The sequence below is a fragment of the Trichoplusia ni genome, chromosome 7 (genome assembly GCF_003590095.1).
Source record: "Trichoplusia ni isolate ovarian cell line Hi5 chromosome 7, tn1, whole genome shotgun sequence".
In the NCBI taxonomy this organism is placed as follows: domain Eukaryota; kingdom Metazoa; phylum Arthropoda; class Insecta; order Lepidoptera; family Noctuidae; genus Trichoplusia; species Trichoplusia ni.
This window is the reverse complement of record NC_039484.1, coordinates 4,889,711-4,907,486: the sequence shown is the minus strand read 5'-3', so window position 1 is coordinate 4,907,486 and position 17,776 is coordinate 4,889,711. Positions and strand designations below refer to the sequence as shown.

Below are 17,776 nucleotides of genomic sequence, written 5' to 3'. Positions count from 1 at the left end.
CCAATAGTTTTGTCTGTTAACAGAGTTGATTTTGATTTGCTTTAAAAAATAAACCGGGTTTTTTACAGTTACATTTTTTTCAATACTAATAAACCCCTAAATTTCTTGTTACTTTCAAAAGCTGAATAATAATACCGCTGTCTTGTCTCATGTACATAAAAAAATCGTCATATTAGTAAAATCTGACATCTGTTTTTTCTCCCAACAAGCTATCCCATTTACCGCCCCCCCTGTACCCCAGCCTCCCTCTGTCCCTAACTCACTTAACTTTCTGATGGACTTGGGAACACCGGTGTGCACAGCGGATTAATAAACCAGCTCCGTATAAAGCGCTTAGGAACCGCTCATTTCGAGGTTGTATTATCAGATACTTGGATTAGAGGTACGTACTGAGGTATAAGGAAAGCAATGTAGAGTTTGGTCGTCCTAAGGGCTTGTTTTGTTGCACTCCTTATGGCCAAAGTAACACATGTGCAAGTACATTTGCTACCCGGTCAGCGTTTTAGGAAGAATGTTACTTACGGACCCTGTTTGTTAGATAACGTCTTGTGCGCGAAGCGGTTGATTTTTGAGAAGAGAATTTATTAGTAAAATGAATAATATGGACGAAAGTATAATTTGGTGAGAATAACAAGTTGGCTCGTGGGTTTTAAGGGGTACTATTTAACTAAGAAGAAAGCTTTTTGACGTCAAATAGCCAGGATGGAGACAGTTAGGTATAGTATAGAGTTGTAATTGGTGTAATTAGAAGCAAACCGCTACATAGTCTTAAAAAATTTGAAAGATATAATTTAGCGGCAATATTTTGAGAACCATAAGACACAAGAGTTAAATTTCTCAGTGACGGAGTCCCTAGAAAAAAGGAATTAATTTTTCATTGATAACACATTACAACATGTTACCTACCCAGGAATAAACAGAGCACGGTATATTTTATGACATCAGCTAATTCATAGTTAAAAGCAAATTTCATTGATAAGTACAATACAGGTAGGTAAATATTGTTAAAATAAACCTTTTTTAAACCCTCGCTCTACAAACAAAGGTAAGCGAAAGTTATTTTCCGCTCACCCCATTCAGATCATGATCAAGGGATTAAATCATATTCTATTTTAAACTTCATAACGAGAATTAAACAGCATCTCTCACAAACAGCTGTTGTAATTGACAATATCAACCGATGCACAATACCCCTGAGATGTCAACAGTTGGGACAAGAGGCGGGAAAGTAGAGAAGGTGAATTTGGTAGAGTTGTTGAATTCATAACTTGAGTGGTTTAAAATTGTAAAATTTGAACTTAAATACTCTATATACTTTAATGTTTTTGATCCCTGTGTGTCTCTCTAAACAATCTTTTACAGATTTTTCGTCACATTTTAATACTTGTTTTTACGTATTTTATAGATATGAACTTTTTTTAATTAAGTTACAGGATATCTAAAAAGGGCTTTTTTAAACCGAATTTGATTAACAATCTTTTACAATTTTTCTTTTTGAACGTATGTTTCCTTCACCCTTTACAAAAACTTTTTTGTCGTATAATATCTGTTTCTGCCTTCTGAGAGTTTGGATCTGACATTTTGGATTTGTTTCCCCTAAAATTATGGTTTAGGAAGAAAAAAAGATATCTAATTACCTTTTCTTACCGAATCAAAAATATCACTTCCACCTCACAAGCCAGTATTTACAGTAAATCTGGATTTACTGCACTTACCCTGTACAGTATAGTATCCCGGTCCGCTATAACAATGCTCCCTCACCGCTGTCTGTCCCGGACATATTCATTGTCTCACGTTTTAATTACTTACCGACGATAAATACATTTTTATAGCAGTAGGCAGTTTTGGATACAATCTTAAGATTGAATTTTAGATTTGTTTTAATTTGAGTTGCCACGAATAGTGATTTGGTAGAATACTGAATATTGGGCATCGCTCTCGGCCTAACCGCCGGATATTCGGTCATTTTTATTTGACAAAAGAAAAGTATTTTTTGATGATTACCTTTTTTCATTATTTGATGTCCAGTAATTCGGCCAAATACTAAATGGTCACTGAATATTTGTGATACCATTAAGTGTAAATTAATAAAAAAGCCATTGTCAACAAAGCATGTTAGTAATTCGTGTATTAAATACATAAAGTACCTACGTGATATAATTACCATAAAAGATGACAAATAAATGTTTTATTTAACAAATCTTGCGTCACATCTTTAACAAGATACGTAATCCGCAATAACGTCGTTCACTCATACAATTTCATTCGTTCAAAATCGTTCATTACTCGCAAACACAGAGTAATCGTTGTCTCAGCTCTGATTACATTCAAAGCCACCCCACGGTAAATAATGTTTTAGAATTTTATTAAAACCGGTTTAAACCGGATCTTTGGGTTATTTTAACTTTAAGTGAGATGTTGGCGGGTTAATTACATTCGGGGCTTTGTTAAGGGAAGATTCCTTGTGTTAAGGCGCCTTCGTGATAACTAATAACTGTTGTATAAAAACATATATTTGAAAGTGGAGTTGATTTATTGAGTATGTAGCTTTTGTATTGCTTTTTGTTAAAGTTATTATAATTCATTCACATCACTCGCTTAACTATCGGTGCGAGTATTTTTTAAAGTAGTTGCCAATAAACAATTGTACGAGAAAGACGTGTTTCCTTCCACAAAAATCACCTCAAGCCACAATCAACCGTATCATCCAAAACATATGGTCGACTATCGAACCGGATTGAACATCATCGCTTACCTGAGCCGCCGGCCGCGAGAACTATAGAAGACACATTCCAATGCGATAAGCGAGCGCCGGGTGCTGTTGTTTACGCAAAATTAATTAGTGTGATTTGATAGAAAAGTTTGCAATTGAGGATATAATCTCAAAATTTAAGACTGTTCAACGTGAACCATGACTTCTCAAGCTGATCAAATGTTAAGTATACTTGAAGATACAGCAGCGTTGCTAAAGAAAACACAGACAAATCTTAAGAAGTGCCCCAAAGAACGTTTATCGAAAGCAGGTTATATACAAACAAGAATAGAAACCCTTGAACAATATTGGAACACATTTAAACAAGCACATCAAGACTTATTAAAGTGCACCACGCGTGAACAACGTGGCGTGTTGTCATATTTTGTCAATGAGGAGTTCTTCATACAAGAAGATCTGTACTTATGTATGTTAGGCGATCTTAAAGACTTGTTGGCAGCACATCATAAGAAGACGTCCGACCATTCTGTGTGTAGTAACGTTTCATGTGAAGGTCCGGCCAAGGTCAAGTTGCCTAGTATACAATTACCTGCTTTTTCTGGAAATTATGAAGAATGGCCTACCTATAAAGATTTATTTGTGTCATTAATACATGAATGCACAAGATTAAGCGAAGTTGAAAAATTACACTATTTGAAGACAAGCGTCACGGGTGAAGCGGCATCATTACTGAAACATGTACATGTGACTGGTGCTAATTATGTTCAAGCATGGGAAATGCTGAATCATCGTTACAGCAATAGACGCCTAATAGTTAATGCACTACTTAAACGATTATTTTCCTTGAAGAAATGTACCTCACAATCTGCGGCCCAGCTGAAAACTCTCCTGGACACCACTAGTGAGATCATCAACAGCTTGGAAAATTTGAAAGTGTTTACCGGCTCCTGGGATCCTATAATTGTATTTCTGGTCGTGCAGAAGTTGGACCCGGAGTCGCACAAGGAATGGGAGCAGTCTGCTTGTTCGGTGAATCCAGAAAGCTTATCTACTTGGAAAGACTTGCGCGAGTTTTTAGAGTCTACATTCCGGACACTTGAGCTTGTTAATCCTACCACTAGTACCAGAACCACAAAAGAACGCGTGCTGCATGTTTCTACGTCTTCAAATGATCAGAAGAAATCATGTGCTTTATGTAAGGATACACACACACTATGTCACTGCAACGCGTTTAACAAAATGGCACTTAATGAACGAAGAGAACATGTCAAAACAAACAAGCTCTGTTTCAACTGCTTAGCAGCAGGACACTCAGTATTTAAGTGTCGCATGCCAATGTCCTGCCGTATTTGTAAACGACGCCACCACACACTTTTGCATCAACCCAAGAATACGAATGAGTTGGCTTCTCATGTAGAACCTCAGCAAGCGACGTCATCACAAGCAGATGCAGAAGAGAAGATTCAGGCAATGGTAGCGTCACATCATATTTCTGGGCAGAAGATTGCATTATTAGCTACCGCAGTAGTTATTCTGAAGAGTGAAAATGGTTACACTACTGCATTGAAGGCGCTGATAGATTCAGGATCTCAAGCATGTTTTATAAGCGAGAAGGCAACTCAGATCCTGAAACTCAATAAATATCCAGTGAACCTAATCGTCTCCGGAATGGAATCAATGAAAGTCAGAGTCAAGCACGAAGTCGAAGTACAAGTATTGTCACGATGGGAAGACAACTTTAACTTACCTATTAAAGCCTACGTGATGTCTAAGCCCTTGACTTCAAACATCAACCCCTCAAGCGTAGTCACGGAGACTGATTGGCCGCATTTATCAAGCATCCAGCTCGCAGATGAAAACTGTTTTGCATCTGGAACTATAGATCTGTTATTAGGAGTAAACGAGTACGTAGCAATTTTGAAGCAAGGTCTCATCAAGGGCCCACCAGGTACTCCATGCGCTCAAAACACTCACCTGGGATGGATCCTGATGGGTGGAACTACATTGAATGTTAACTCTAGAGAAAATTCCATTCAGGTCATGAAGCAAGAAGTTAATATTGAAGATTTACTCAAAACAATATGGGAAATTGATGTAGACTCAAAGAGAACACCTACTCTAAAGGAACAACTATGTGAAAATATCTACAAGAAAACACACAAGCGTGTTAAGGAAGGCAAATACATTGTCCGACTACCTTTTAATACAGAAAATCCAAAATCAGCTGAAGGAAACACGCGAGAAATAGCAAAAAGAAGATTTGTGCATTTAGAAAGAAGATTTAGTCAGAATAAAGACCTGAAACAAGAATATACGAAGGTGATTGAAGAGTATAAAGAATTAAAACACATGGAAGAAGTGCCTACTAAAGAAATGAACAGTAAATCAGTTTACTTACCACATCATGCGGTGATTCGAAATGATAAAGAAACTACTAAGACACGAGTTGTATTCGACGCATCGTGCAAGGGCTCCAACGGCATTTCTCTGAACGATGAACTCCTCGTAGGACCAATCCTGCAAGAAGACCTTAGGAGTATAATTGTTAGATGGCGTATGCATGCTATATGTTTTGCCTCTGACATTCAGAAAATGTATAGGATGGTCTGGATTGATAGAGAAGATGCTGACTTTCAGAGAATTCTGTGGAGAAATGATCCAAGCGATGACATTAAAGAATACAGGCTCTTGACGGTTACTTTTGGAACAGCATCTGCGCCATATCTCGCTATAAGAACACTCATGCAATTGGCAGATGATGAAGGAGAAAGGTTTCCCGAAGCCGCACGAATTTTACGTGAAGATTTCTATGTTGATGACGTCATGTCCGGGTGTGATAATTTGAAAGAAGCAGTGAGAATTAGCCAAGATTTGAAAGGATTACTTAAGCTAGGTGGATTTGAACTAAAAAAGTGGTCTTCTAATAGTCGTGAATTCATGGAAACAATTGATCCAAACGAAAGATCATCTAATGCTCACCTGAAACTGAATGTTGATGGAGTCATTAAAGCCCTGGGTATACAATGGAATTTGGGGAAAGATCAATTCGAATACAGCCTAAACTTACCTCCTATCGGCAATGTCATTACGAAGCGTAGCATACTCTCAGATATCCAACGGCTATTCGATCCTCTGGGATGGATCGCACCTTGTCTTGTGATGTCAAAGATTCTTATCCAGCAACTCTGGCTTGAAAAGGTTGAGTGGGATGAAGCTGTAAATCCGACATTAGCTGAAAAATGGTCTACAATTCGATCTGACCTTGAAAATGTAAACGGAATATGCATAAATAGATGGATGGGCACCTCAAGTTCAAACAAAGATTGTATTGAAATTCACGGATTCAGTGACGCGTCCGTACAAGCATATGGTGCTGTAGTGTATTGCCGCGTTACATACTCAGATGGCTCTGTAAAAACTTCTATAGTCGCAGCAAGAACAAGAGTAGCCCCCTTAAAGACCATATCGTTACCACGGCTAGAATTGTGTGGAGCTCTACTGTTATCCAGGCTTTTAAAACAAATAGGGAAGGCCTTGAGATTACCTGCATCACAGATATACGCGTGGACGGATTCTTCAATTGTTATCTCTTGGATATTTGGAGACCCTAACAAATGGAAAACCTTTATAGCTAACCGTGTTGTCGAGATCACGACTAACGTCAAAGGCAGTCAGTGGTACCACGTAAAATCTGATGATAATCCAGCTGACATTGCATCAAGGGGAATGACAGTAGCAAATCTTAAAACATGCAAATTGTGGTGGAATGGACCAGACTGGTTACCACAACCGAAGATACAGTTCACTAGACCTAACATTTTACCTACAGAGTTAGAAAGGAAGAAAGATACTTTACAAACGTTAAACATGATGCACGGTGAAAACGAAGAAGAAAAGAAATTATGGACACAATTCAATGACTTTGATTCATTAATTCAATTATTGAGAACAATCACATACAGCCGACGATTTCTGAAACAAAAAACATATAAGGAAAAAATAAACTCACCAATTACAACTGAAGAACTCCAACTCTCCCTGCAAACCTGCATAAAAAAGGCACAAGAAGAAGAATTCGTCGATGAGATAAATGCACTGAAAGGAAAGAAAACAATAAAAAAATCAAGCAAAATAAAATCTCTAAACCCTTACCTGGATAACGCTGGAATCCTCAGGGTGGGCGGTAGGCTCAGGAACGCGGACCTAGATGAAGAAAGCAAACATCCTGTAATCCTCGGTCGAAACAGTAGACTTACCGTTCTCCTAGTAGCAGAAGCGCACACGAAGACGTTGCATGGTGGAACTCAATTGATGCTTACCTACCTGAGATCGAAGTACTGGATACTGAGAGCAAAGGCATTAGCCAAAAGGTATGTCCACAGATGTTTGGTATGTGCTAAGTTAACCACTAAAGCAAGAACGCAAGTAATGGGTGACTTACCGAGCGTCCGCGTGAAACCGGCTCGAGCTTTTCTTAATTCAGGGGTTGATTTCGCTGGACCATTTCACATATTAATGAGCAGAGGCAGAGGAGCAAAAACCAGCAAAGCCTATATCTGTATTTTCATCTGTATGTCTACGAAAGCAATCCACCTAGAGCTGGTCAGTGATCTTAGTTCAGCAGCATTCATTGGCGCCTTTAAGAGGTTTTGTGCTCGCAGAGGTAAATGCACGAATATATGGAGCGACCAAGGGCGAAATTTTGTTGGTGCCAACAAAGAACTGGTCGAAGCGTGGAAAGAGGCTCATTTGCAATTTGATGGAGAGGTTGCCGAATTATTAGCTAACGATGGTACTCAGTGGCATTTTATACCGGCGTATTCACCGACTTTCGGAGGACTGTGGGAAGCCGGAGTCAAATCTATAAAATTCCATTTGAAAAGAATTCTCAACACCAACCTAACATTTGAAGAGATGACGACGGTTCTCTGTGAAATCGAAGCCTGTTTAAATTCACGTCCACTATGTCCCTCAGATGATGAAACCACACAGCCATTGACACCTGGTCATTTCTTAATAGCCGAAGCGCCAGTCGTTGTACCAGATCACAATTTAAAGGATATTAAAATAAGTCACCTGACACGCTGGCAATACACAAGAAAATTGTTAAATGACTTTTGGTCGCGATGGCAGAAAGAATATTTAACCAGACTTCAGCAACGACCGAAATGGCTAAAACGTGAAGAAGAATTTAAAATTGGAGAAATAGTTCTGATCAAACAAGATAATCTCCCGCCAGGAAAATGGTGTATGGGTCGTATTATTGATAAACATCCTGGCCCCGATGGTATGACAAGGGTATATAGCGTCAAGAGTGGTGACAACATAGTCAAGCGATGTGTCACGAAGTTGTGCGCCTTGCCTATAGACATAGAAGATTAATTACTAAATATATATGATATAATATGTTATTGATTAAATGCTTATCTTGCCCACCAATTATAGTGTAACTATTTCTGTTCGCTCTTTTGATTGTTATAAGCGTTATATTGTTAATTCATTGGACACTTGTAATTTGTTAATGTTAATTTGTTTTCTTTTGAAAGGACTGTAGGTCCTTTGGTGGGCGGCTTATGTTAAGGTTATTATAATTCATTCACATCACTCGCTTAACTATCGGTGCGAGTATTTTTTAAAGTAGTTGCCAATAAACAATTGTACGAGAAAGACGTGTTTCCTTCCACAAAAATCACCTCAAGCCACAATCAACCGTATCATCCAAAACACTTTTCAATACATTTTTTATATAAGTTAAAGACGTCAGCGAGGCGGACACTGAGATGGCGGCATTACCTAGTTACCTGGATTCGTTCTTACCGAACTGGCCACTTGCGGTTCAAGAGCAGACAAGTGGTAGAAGTGGCCGTTTGCCCAGAAGTGGGACAATCCAGGCTAGTAATGAATAATAATAAGCCAAAGAGTGACTGAAAGGACTGCCGCGCTTTAGCCAACATATATTTTGACTATTGTTTAATATGGTCCAAAATTAAAAATCGTAATTTGTCGAGGTCAATTTTCATCAATTCTATGAATTCCATGTATACTCACTCACTCCATCTGCCAAAACGTCTAACATACATCAGTACAAGAATAAATTAAACAAAAAATACTCTCATGAAACTCGACTATTGCGACCACAAATTTCTCCTAACTCATCTAAGCAGACTCCAGATGAAATTATCGGTTGTAACATCAGCTTATGTCCGGAATCAATACGCGATGATCGCAATAAAAGCTAGATGTTTGCCGTCACCCCCCCCCCCCGGCGTCGCGTCCACCCACCCTCGCCCCGCGGCGCCCGGCAATTTACTCGATATTAAGTTTATACAGCGATTTGTACCCTTCTTTACACCGGCCTAGGTTTGGGCGCGACGTGTAGTGGGACTGAGAAGCGACGCAAATGGTTTTGTTAGAGAATTGTTAGAAGGAATATGGTCTACTTTGATTTTTTTTGAGGTATTGTATGTGATTATTTTTTCTGACGAATTATGGTCTGTGATGGAATGCTTTAAAAACTTAGCTGAAATATAAACATGGTCCAAGAAACGAAAGAATAAGGCAAGAATGAGAAAAATACTTTTATGCCTAATACTTTTCTCGTGGCAATAGTTTTAAATTTTTTTGACTGGCCTGTTGGTCTAGTGGTTAGTGACCCTGACTGCTATACCGGAGGTCGTGGGTTCGATTCCCACCCAGGACAAATGTTTGTGTGATGAGCACGATCATTTGTTCTGCGTCTGGGTGTAATTTATCTATAATATGTATGTATTTAGAACTATATAAGTATGTTTATCAGTTGTCTAGTACTCATAACACAAGCTCTGCTTAATTTGAGACTAGATGGCGTTGTGTGAATATTGTCCAACATTATTATATTATATTATATAATTTCTTCTAACTTAGATATATCAAACCGCTATAAATTACAACTCTTAATTTTCATAACGTCATCTCTTCAATTACAATCCGCTTTACTTGTTTTTCGGCGCCATGACAGTATTTTGCTAAATTAGAAGGAAGCCACTTATACACTATTACCACAATTGCTAAAAAAACATCATTTTTCCTGTACAGAACTACTTATGTAGGTATATTCTTGGCTTTCGCCTACCCAAGCACTCGCCACATCGTTTCCTCTATCCCAGTGTACGTCACCACAACGGGATCAGTTGGTGAACGTTATTATTGGGTCAATTGCCCCTCCCCCGGCGATATTAGTTCCACGCCCGCGGCTCATCGTCTCACCTTACACTCATTATTACAGTATTATATTCAATATATTTTTATGTACAGTCGACTTCATTATTATTTATATTGATAGAAAGGATAGCCGAGTGGTTAAGGCTCGCGACGACAACCGACGTTCACGACGACTCGCGGGTTCGGACTACGCGTTGAGAAAGCATTTGTGTGATCCGGGAATTTGTCTGGGTATTTTGTGCATACGATTTAAATATTTGTAAAACTCTTCGCAACACAAAGTTTTAAATTCTTGGAGCTAGAGTCGTTTAGAAAAATAAAATTGGCACGGTCAAGATTTCAAATATTTTGGGCGATGGAAATGACGATTAATATGAAGCACGCGGCAATTATAATCTTCTAATATATAAAATTCCCGTGTCACGTTGTTAGTTACCGTACTCCTTCGAAACGGCTTAACCGATTTTTACCAAATTTTATATGCGTATTCAGTAAGTCTGAGAATAGACTAACATCTATTTTTCATACCCCCAAGTGTTAAGGGTTGCATTCCATAATTATATATATGAAGAAAATTTGTTATATGTATTAACTATGCCATGGCATATTAAACTTTTTTAATGCCATATATAATTCCAATACAATATTTTATCGTACCCGACTGTACTCAACGCCGGATTACCAGTTTATTGAATTTTTCTGGTTCGATGTAAGTATTTTGAGTTCGGATTAGTTTTGGTTTGAGTATTAAAGAGGTGTTAGGCGTTTTGAAATGAGTTTTGATGTTCAATAAAACTTGTGATAGGCCAATGTTTACAGGATTGCGATAGGCTGAATCGCTTGATGGTATTTCGAGTTCTAGGTTCAAATTTTTTTGGTGGAATTCTGTTGTTTCAAAGGAATATAGTCCTTAAGGTATAACGCCATTGTCTGTCATGGAGCTTCAAAGTTTTTTTAAATATTAAACATTTTTCCGCTGGTTATGAAAACACAAAACAGTTTTTGTGACCATTTGCAAGTGAAGTGAAGCTCTTTATTTATAGTAACTCGATGATGATTCATTTTTGAATCTTCATTATGGATTCTGCCTAGATCCAAAACTAGTCGGGCAATCCCGATAACTAAGCGTGAGTAAACCGTTGCATCAAAAATAAATATCAGCACACAAAACAACCATGGGAAAAGGTGTGACAGCATTAAACAAAAACGATATAAAATTAAATAATAATCTCACTCTCAAAAGACTAAACAAATTAAATTAGCGATTTCTCACGAGAGTCAATAGGAGTCAATATTCAGTGAGTTGAAATAATGTGTGCAAATAGTTCAACAGTTGACTGGGCACATTGTACCGGAGTGCGGAATTGGCAGGGTTATGACCGATGTACCGGCAATAGTTCGGCGGAGTCTGGCGTGGGAAAATAGTACTTATAGTACCTATATTATGAATTAATTAATTCATTTTCAATGCGATTGTTGTGCGGCGGTTAATTTGGTTGAATAATGCTTGATTGGTGGAAATTGGTGATTTGGTTATGGTTTGTTTTTTGTTGTGTTATGTTAATCAATTGGATATTGTTAGGTTTTGTATTTCAAGCACTTATTAAGTCGATATCAATATGTTAATGATAGGTACTTAGATAAGGGATGAGTAAGAACGTAGGTAATACAGGATTGCTTTGGTAAGAAAAGTCGTTATAAAAAGGAAAATAATAATTATGAAAGAAAAAACTAAAAAATTGGTACTCCTATTTTTTTGGATTAAGTCTATCTGGTGGTTTCAAGGTAGATTAACTTCTTTTTTATTTTTAAGATAGGAAAAAAAATACAAAAATTATCAAAAATGACAAAATGTTTTAAAACATTTTGCGTGTCCCTAAATTAGATCAATAAATATAGACAATAAACAAAACTCAGAAACACAAAACTTTTACTTCACGTAAAACCCCAAAAGCACTCAACAGTAATATCATAAACGAAACAATTGATTATATTAGTCATCGATAAGTTTTATCGATACGATATCGATATTAACACGATATTATCGATACCGTACTCGAGTCGTGAGACACAGCACGTGTCGATAATAATAGTGTTTGTTCACCTGAAGATTTTCAGTTGATTTGTGTGTATTTTTCACCCCTTTTTGATTGTCGATTTGGCTTTTGTTTTTTATCTTTTTTTTTAATGAATCCCGCACGAAAGTTTTGAGTCCTTGTTACGCGGGAAGTTTCAGAAACACCCAAGCCATGTACAAAGTTATCCAGATTCAGGACAAGCGTTCGTAGATCACACAAATGTTTGTAAAGCGCGGGGATCGAACCCGTGACACGTTTCTATTAAAGCTGTTCAATTTTAGCTATCGATATCAGTGGCGTGCACTTGGAGAGGCCTATGTCCAGCAGTGGACTGCGATAGGCTGATGATGATCATGATGATTCAATTTTCGTGGGATATGAATTGTTCGAATCGTCTAGAACCAGGATAACAAATTATTAATGCATCCTGAAATAATAGTATAAATAAGTAAGTAAAGGTCTCAGTAGTCAATGAACATAAATATTTCCTTCTCTATTATCGAGTGGCGCCGTACGGTTACTTTTCTACCCTTATATATTTAACACCTCTTGGACTGCTCATACGAATTTTAGGATACCTTTACATCAAATGCTTTCAGCAGTTTTGGAGCTAAGATAAAATAGAGATACGTACGGAAAACATAACCTTATTTTAAAATAAAACTGAATTCTCTTCATAAATTTGTATTCCTAGTTTGATAGCTATTTAAAAATACTGAATTAGACATTTTGGCAGCAGGCGATTTTTAAGTAATTAAGCTTAAAGGGCCACGAGTGAGTGAAGTATATAAAGATATACTTCTTAGCCCAGCTTCACTTAGGAAAGACGTAATAAACGACTGCAGAATTGAAACAAAATAAATAAACATAAAAAATCCCATTACAATAATCCCCGTCACAAACTTATGATACCCAGAACGAAAAGCCAAATCATTTGATAGATATTATACGAAACATAATAAACAAGTATATTTATCTGATAAATATAATACTATAGATACCCGTCAGCTGTTCGCTCCCATCGCAATGATGGATGGCGTAATAACTATGCATTATTATCACTATATTAAATTTACATTATGTGACGTCATAGCCCATAGGTAAATTATCAGAAAATATACTTCATTACACTTGAGAGATAAAATACTCGCGATATGAGTGTAATTGGTCTTTAATATGACGTTTATTGTTTTAGGGCGATGGTGTGAGCATTTATGAGTGACTTCGCTTTGCACGTGGTTTCGCCCACTTTAATATTGTGTAAGGAGCCTTTTGTGTAAGTGCAAGACAGAGGATTCTTTTTATTCTTCAGAAAATCCTGACTGTTGATATTATAAAGTGATATTTTTTTACAATTTTAAAGCTACGATTAAGTTGGTTTTAACATTATAATACAAATCTAATACAATCCACGAATGCTTGTCCAAAATCTGGGTGTCTTTGTGCATGTGACTTGAAAGGTTTTAAAATCCACGCATCACAAAGATTAATGATAGTTTAAGAATAATATTCATAAATGTTCGGTAACATATACCACCGCTAAATTGGACATAATTAATGAGTAGATAATAAATACGCAACATTTCAAGATTGACATGGTACATTATTGTCCAATCATTTATCAATAGTCCTCTCCTCCCAATCAATCAGACCATGTACCAACATCGCATAGCTACATACACTCGATACAAAATGCAGTATACAAAACAAAACAGTCGTATAAAAGTGCCGAGCTAATCTGATACGCTAACGAGAGGTATACGCCGCTTAATTGGTCAGATACACGAGGTTCGTATACAGGGTGATTGGAAAAGGGTGTTTGTGTTGTAGTGTAGGTAAGCCTTCGAGGCACTATTAAAAAGAAAAAGATAAATTGTGTTAGAGAGACAATATTTTGTGTATGTATATCCCAAATTTGTAAATGAATCATTCTTTTGATACTTTTTTATTGCTTAAAAATAATAATTGTAATAGTTAAGCACACACATGTATACGATTGTAATTTAAAGAGAAAACCAAATAACAACCAAACCTTTATTTTTTAGCATATTTAGTGAACCGGCTCAGGCGATTGCAATTTAACAAATACAACTTAAATAAAATAAAATAACTTAACTTAAATAAATAATATAGAACAAGCACCCTTACACCACCCTGTACATTCACTAAGCTATTCGCAATAATTGGCGTGTAACGATCAATTAGCGACCACGTATTGCAGGCGGGTCCTTCTGATCATGGCGTACCTAGGAGTTAGGACCGGCCGGTGCATGGCGAGCACAATGATGCGAAACTTGGCGTCGTTTCTCACTTTGGTATCTACTATCATTGGCAGCTATGGGAATGATGGTAAGCGATATTTAATCTTTTGAATACAAAAATACACTGATAATATGTATGACTGTTTTTCATCTGATGATAATGGTTAAACCAGCAAACATTAAGTCATTTTAGAGGCCTGTTTAAAAACTCTGATACCAGGATGTATATTGACCATACAACCAACCGAAGAAAAAAAGGAGAATACAAAAATGTATCCTAACTCGAGCTTTTTATTAGCCTTTGCCTGCTACGCTACATACTGCTTCACGTCCCAAACAGTATTAGATTTGTTGGACACTTAAAACGAATTTATGTTTCCATATCTTTTAAAAAACTGAACTTTAAATAGATAAATAATAAATATCCCATCGTGGTCTCAGTATCTTGGGTAAAATTATGTGAGAATTACCTTTTCTGTCAACCAATAATTCACAGCAAGTCTTCTGTGGGATGTTATACGATGTTTTTGTTGATAACAATGGTATTTTCCCTGTATATTGCAGTGAATTCGAATCGACAACGCGGTACCCCACTACCGGGCACCCTGAGTTCAGTGGGAGGTGGCGGCGAGGAGTCACCACCGATATACAGACCGGGAAGTCAAGCGTAAATATCTTAAATTATTTGTATTTTATTTACTTATTTACGAATTTATAGCTGTGGCTTTGCCCACTTATAAATAACCAGCGCTGCTTTAGAGAGTAATTTGATTATGTGCTATTTTGTAAAAGTTTAAAGTTGTTAAGTTTCAAGTAACTTGATTTTAATGTATTTTGTAGAGTTGAAAATTTCAAATCTTACAATCTTAATTCTGAGTAATCTTTCATTCTACGTGTCTTTGACTTATCAAACAGAGATAGTACTTATCCTTACATCTCCTAGGCAAAGATAAATCATTGTAGATACTGAAGTTCAATTGCAGCTCTTTATTTATTCCTTCAATTCCTAACGAATAGTTATTCTGCGGTAACTTGTAAAGTCTTGTATTAAAGATTTATTTAAAACTTGTGGATATCCTTGCCGGGTCTATTCCATGGGAATGTCAATTCTGCAACCTAAAGTTTTCTAAGTGCCTGTATTAGTCCTACTAGAAAAGAATTTTACTATTTAAATAGATATTCTCAAAAGCACAAATGTCTCAGGAGCCGAAACATCTAAATCTGAATCATAATATATAACATTTCCACAGCTACGTGGTCTCCCAATTCGTGAAACCCAAGCCCCCCCACCAGTACTGGGAGGAAGAGACCTCATTGACCATCATCCCGGAGAATAAGAACTGCTTGCTGTGCGAGGCTCAGGACACGGGCGCGTGCAGGGCGATGCCGTCCTGTGTGTACTGCGAGCCGACTGTCACTGCGTTATGTGAACGGAGTACTCCTTGTTTGAGGTGCACTGGTAAGATAGGAGTTTGTATTGTAGAGTTCGTAAATAAAGGAGAAAAAGAGGACCTTTTTTTGAAGCGCCGCTGTCCGTTCATGTGTCTGTACATCAGTCACTAGGCTGTACCTACCTTAAGAACCGTGCCACGATGCTACAACGAGGTTAAAAAACAGTTGTTACGGTCATAAATTTGTTGGATGACTAATTTTGAGGTTTTTCTAGAACCTTTCGTGTCGCTAGTCTACCTCGTATTTGATAAGTTTTAAACAGTATTTTGTTTAAAATTCTATTTATGCAATAAATGAGGCTTAGGGATAGTTTGGCGCCTAACAAGTCTTGAAGTAAGAGGTAGGATAATTTGTAAATAGGTTAGAGCGCTCTACATAGCGAACGAATGCGTCTCTCTTCCACAACTGCAATAATATTAGTTAGTGTTACAGTGGCAGTCAATATATAAGGGCTATTTTCACCGCGTCAAAAATTATGTCTTTTTTCCTATTTGGTGGGTTCTTTAGCAATTTGTAATTAGAAGTTACTACCCTGCTTTGTCTAATTTCATTTAGATGCTTCTAATACTTAATAAATCCGAAACGAAATCTAGACCATTTAAATAGAAAAAAGAATTCTGTATTAATTTCCTTTACAAATTACTGTTTAACAGCCAAATAAAGCACTTCACGTGAACCCGATCATGAATAAAATTGCCGATAAACGTGCAAATGAGTTTCATTGCTAAAAATATTTCATCAGGCGCTTCGTTTTTATGTAGATATTCCGAGAATTACTTATTGAGATATTCATTCGAGATTTTCACTGAAATATGATTTTATTCAATTGAATAATGTAATTTAAATTAATTGAGGCTTTTATATGAATTTGTTATAGCGAGAAACAGTTGATCCGCTTTTATTTTACGCAGATTTTAATCAATATTTCCAGGAAAAGGGTGATATTTTTCTACATTTCTTTTCAAGGAAATGTTTTATTGATTTTATTTATTATCACTTAATTATTTTGTTTCCAGCTAGGCCCTGTCGTAGTAACTTGTTTGTGTTTTATTTTGTTCTAAGTAAATATATATTTTCATGATAAGTATATACATATAATTTTTCTAATGAAAATGCTGCCCGCCTAAAAAACGTAAAAAAAGTAATATCGGCCAATTTTTCAGTACATTGTCAATTTGCCATAGTAGAGCGACGTTATCAATACCGTGTATTTGATTAATTTATTAATTGTTCGTAATCAATTGATATTTAAAATTCCTAAATTTTTGACCTTTTGAAACATGAGCTCGATTTCTTTACGCAAATCGGGCTACCTTTAAGCCCGATAGACTGGGATAAATGGAAAGAAAGAAGACTTTTTCCCTCCAAGGGGATGTTTTTAGTATCTTATAATAGTATTTTAATATTGTTCCCAGTGATAAAGAACCCGTTCTTCAAGTGCAGTCCTGGCGAGAAGTACATGGACGAGTGTGACTCCTGCCGCTGCACCGACGGCCACAACGGCTGGTGTACCAACCAGTACTGTGAGTTCCGCTCGCTTTACCTCTACGCGATGAAGCTGTCTGATGGAGAGTTCTACTGAATGTGTCAATAAAGATCGTTGTATTATCTGTGGTGTGTTTTTTATAGTTCGAACTCCTTGGTTGAAATTTATTTGATAAAAAAGTTTTGATGCGTAGGTTTGTGTGCAAAAAATCTCTTTATGGTTGAATTGAGAAAGTACAGTTTCAAAATTAAGTACTTTTGGATATAAGTATATTATGTTTACAAAATATATGATGTATTAAAAAAAAAGTAATTGGAAAAATGTTCTTTTTAAATAATTCAAATTCTACTCTCATAGTCATTTATATCATAGTTCACAATAAGTCATGGTTTCATGAGAAAAAACTCAGGCAAAAAAGGGTCTGAATATGACTTAGTTTATTTAAAGCCACCTGCTACCTAAAACCGCATTGGTTCAATGTCCATTATAACTGAATCTACTATTAAATATTTTGGCCGTAACAGATCCACACTGTACCTACATATTTAATTCTAAAAAAATCTCTTTAACACCCTTTCAAGCGTAC

The 17,776-nt window shown here is 36.7% G+C and overlaps 2 protein-coding genes across 2 annotated transcripts; both read left to right on the top strand.

Annotated features, from left to right (window-relative positions):
* The first annotated feature begins 2,911 nt into the window (after positions 1-2,911).
* LOC113495880 lies at positions 2,912-13,199 on the top strand. The gene is made up of 3 exons (XM_026874877.1): positions 2,912-3,241; positions 3,563-7,083; positions 13,187-13,199. The coding sequence occupies exons 1-3, from the start codon at positions 2,912-2,914 to the stop codon at positions 13,197-13,199; spliced, it is 3,864 nt and encodes a 1,287-aa protein (XP_026730678.1).
* Positions 13,200-14,212: 1,013 nt separating this feature from the next.
* On the top strand, positions 14,213-17,296 carry LOC113496025. Its single transcript, XM_026875079.1, has 4 exons — positions 14,213-14,340; positions 14,817-14,919; positions 15,503-15,711; positions 17,120-17,296. The coding sequence occupies exons 1-4, from the start codon at positions 14,229-14,231 to the stop codon at positions 17,284-17,286; spliced, it is 591 nt and encodes a 196-aa protein (XP_026730880.1). The 5' UTR covers positions 14,213-14,228; the 3' UTR covers positions 17,287-17,296.
* Positions 17,297-17,776: the final 480 nt, after the last annotated feature.

Bases quoted from the DNA above. Each gene is read 5' to 3' on its own strand.
- LOC113496025 (XM_026875079.1), top strand. From the start codon at position 14,229: ATGGCGTACCTAGGAGTTAGGACCGGCCGGTGCATGGCGAGCACAATG. The intron at 14,341-14,816 runs GTAAGCGATATT...TGTATATTGCAG, and splicing joins TGGCAGCTATGGGAATGATG to TGAATTCGAATCGACAACGC. The intron at 14,920-15,502 runs GTAAATATCTTA...ACATTTCCACAG, and splicing joins TACAGACCGGGAAGTCAAGC to CTACGTGGTCTCCCAATTCG.
- LOC113495880 (XM_026874877.1), top strand. From the start codon at position 2,912: ATGACTTCTCAAGCTGATCAAATGTTAAGTATACTTGAAGATACAGCA. The intron at 3,242-3,562 runs GTGTGTAGTAAC...TTTTCCTTGAAG, and splicing joins AGAAGACGTCCGACCATTCT to AAATGTACCTCACAATCTGC.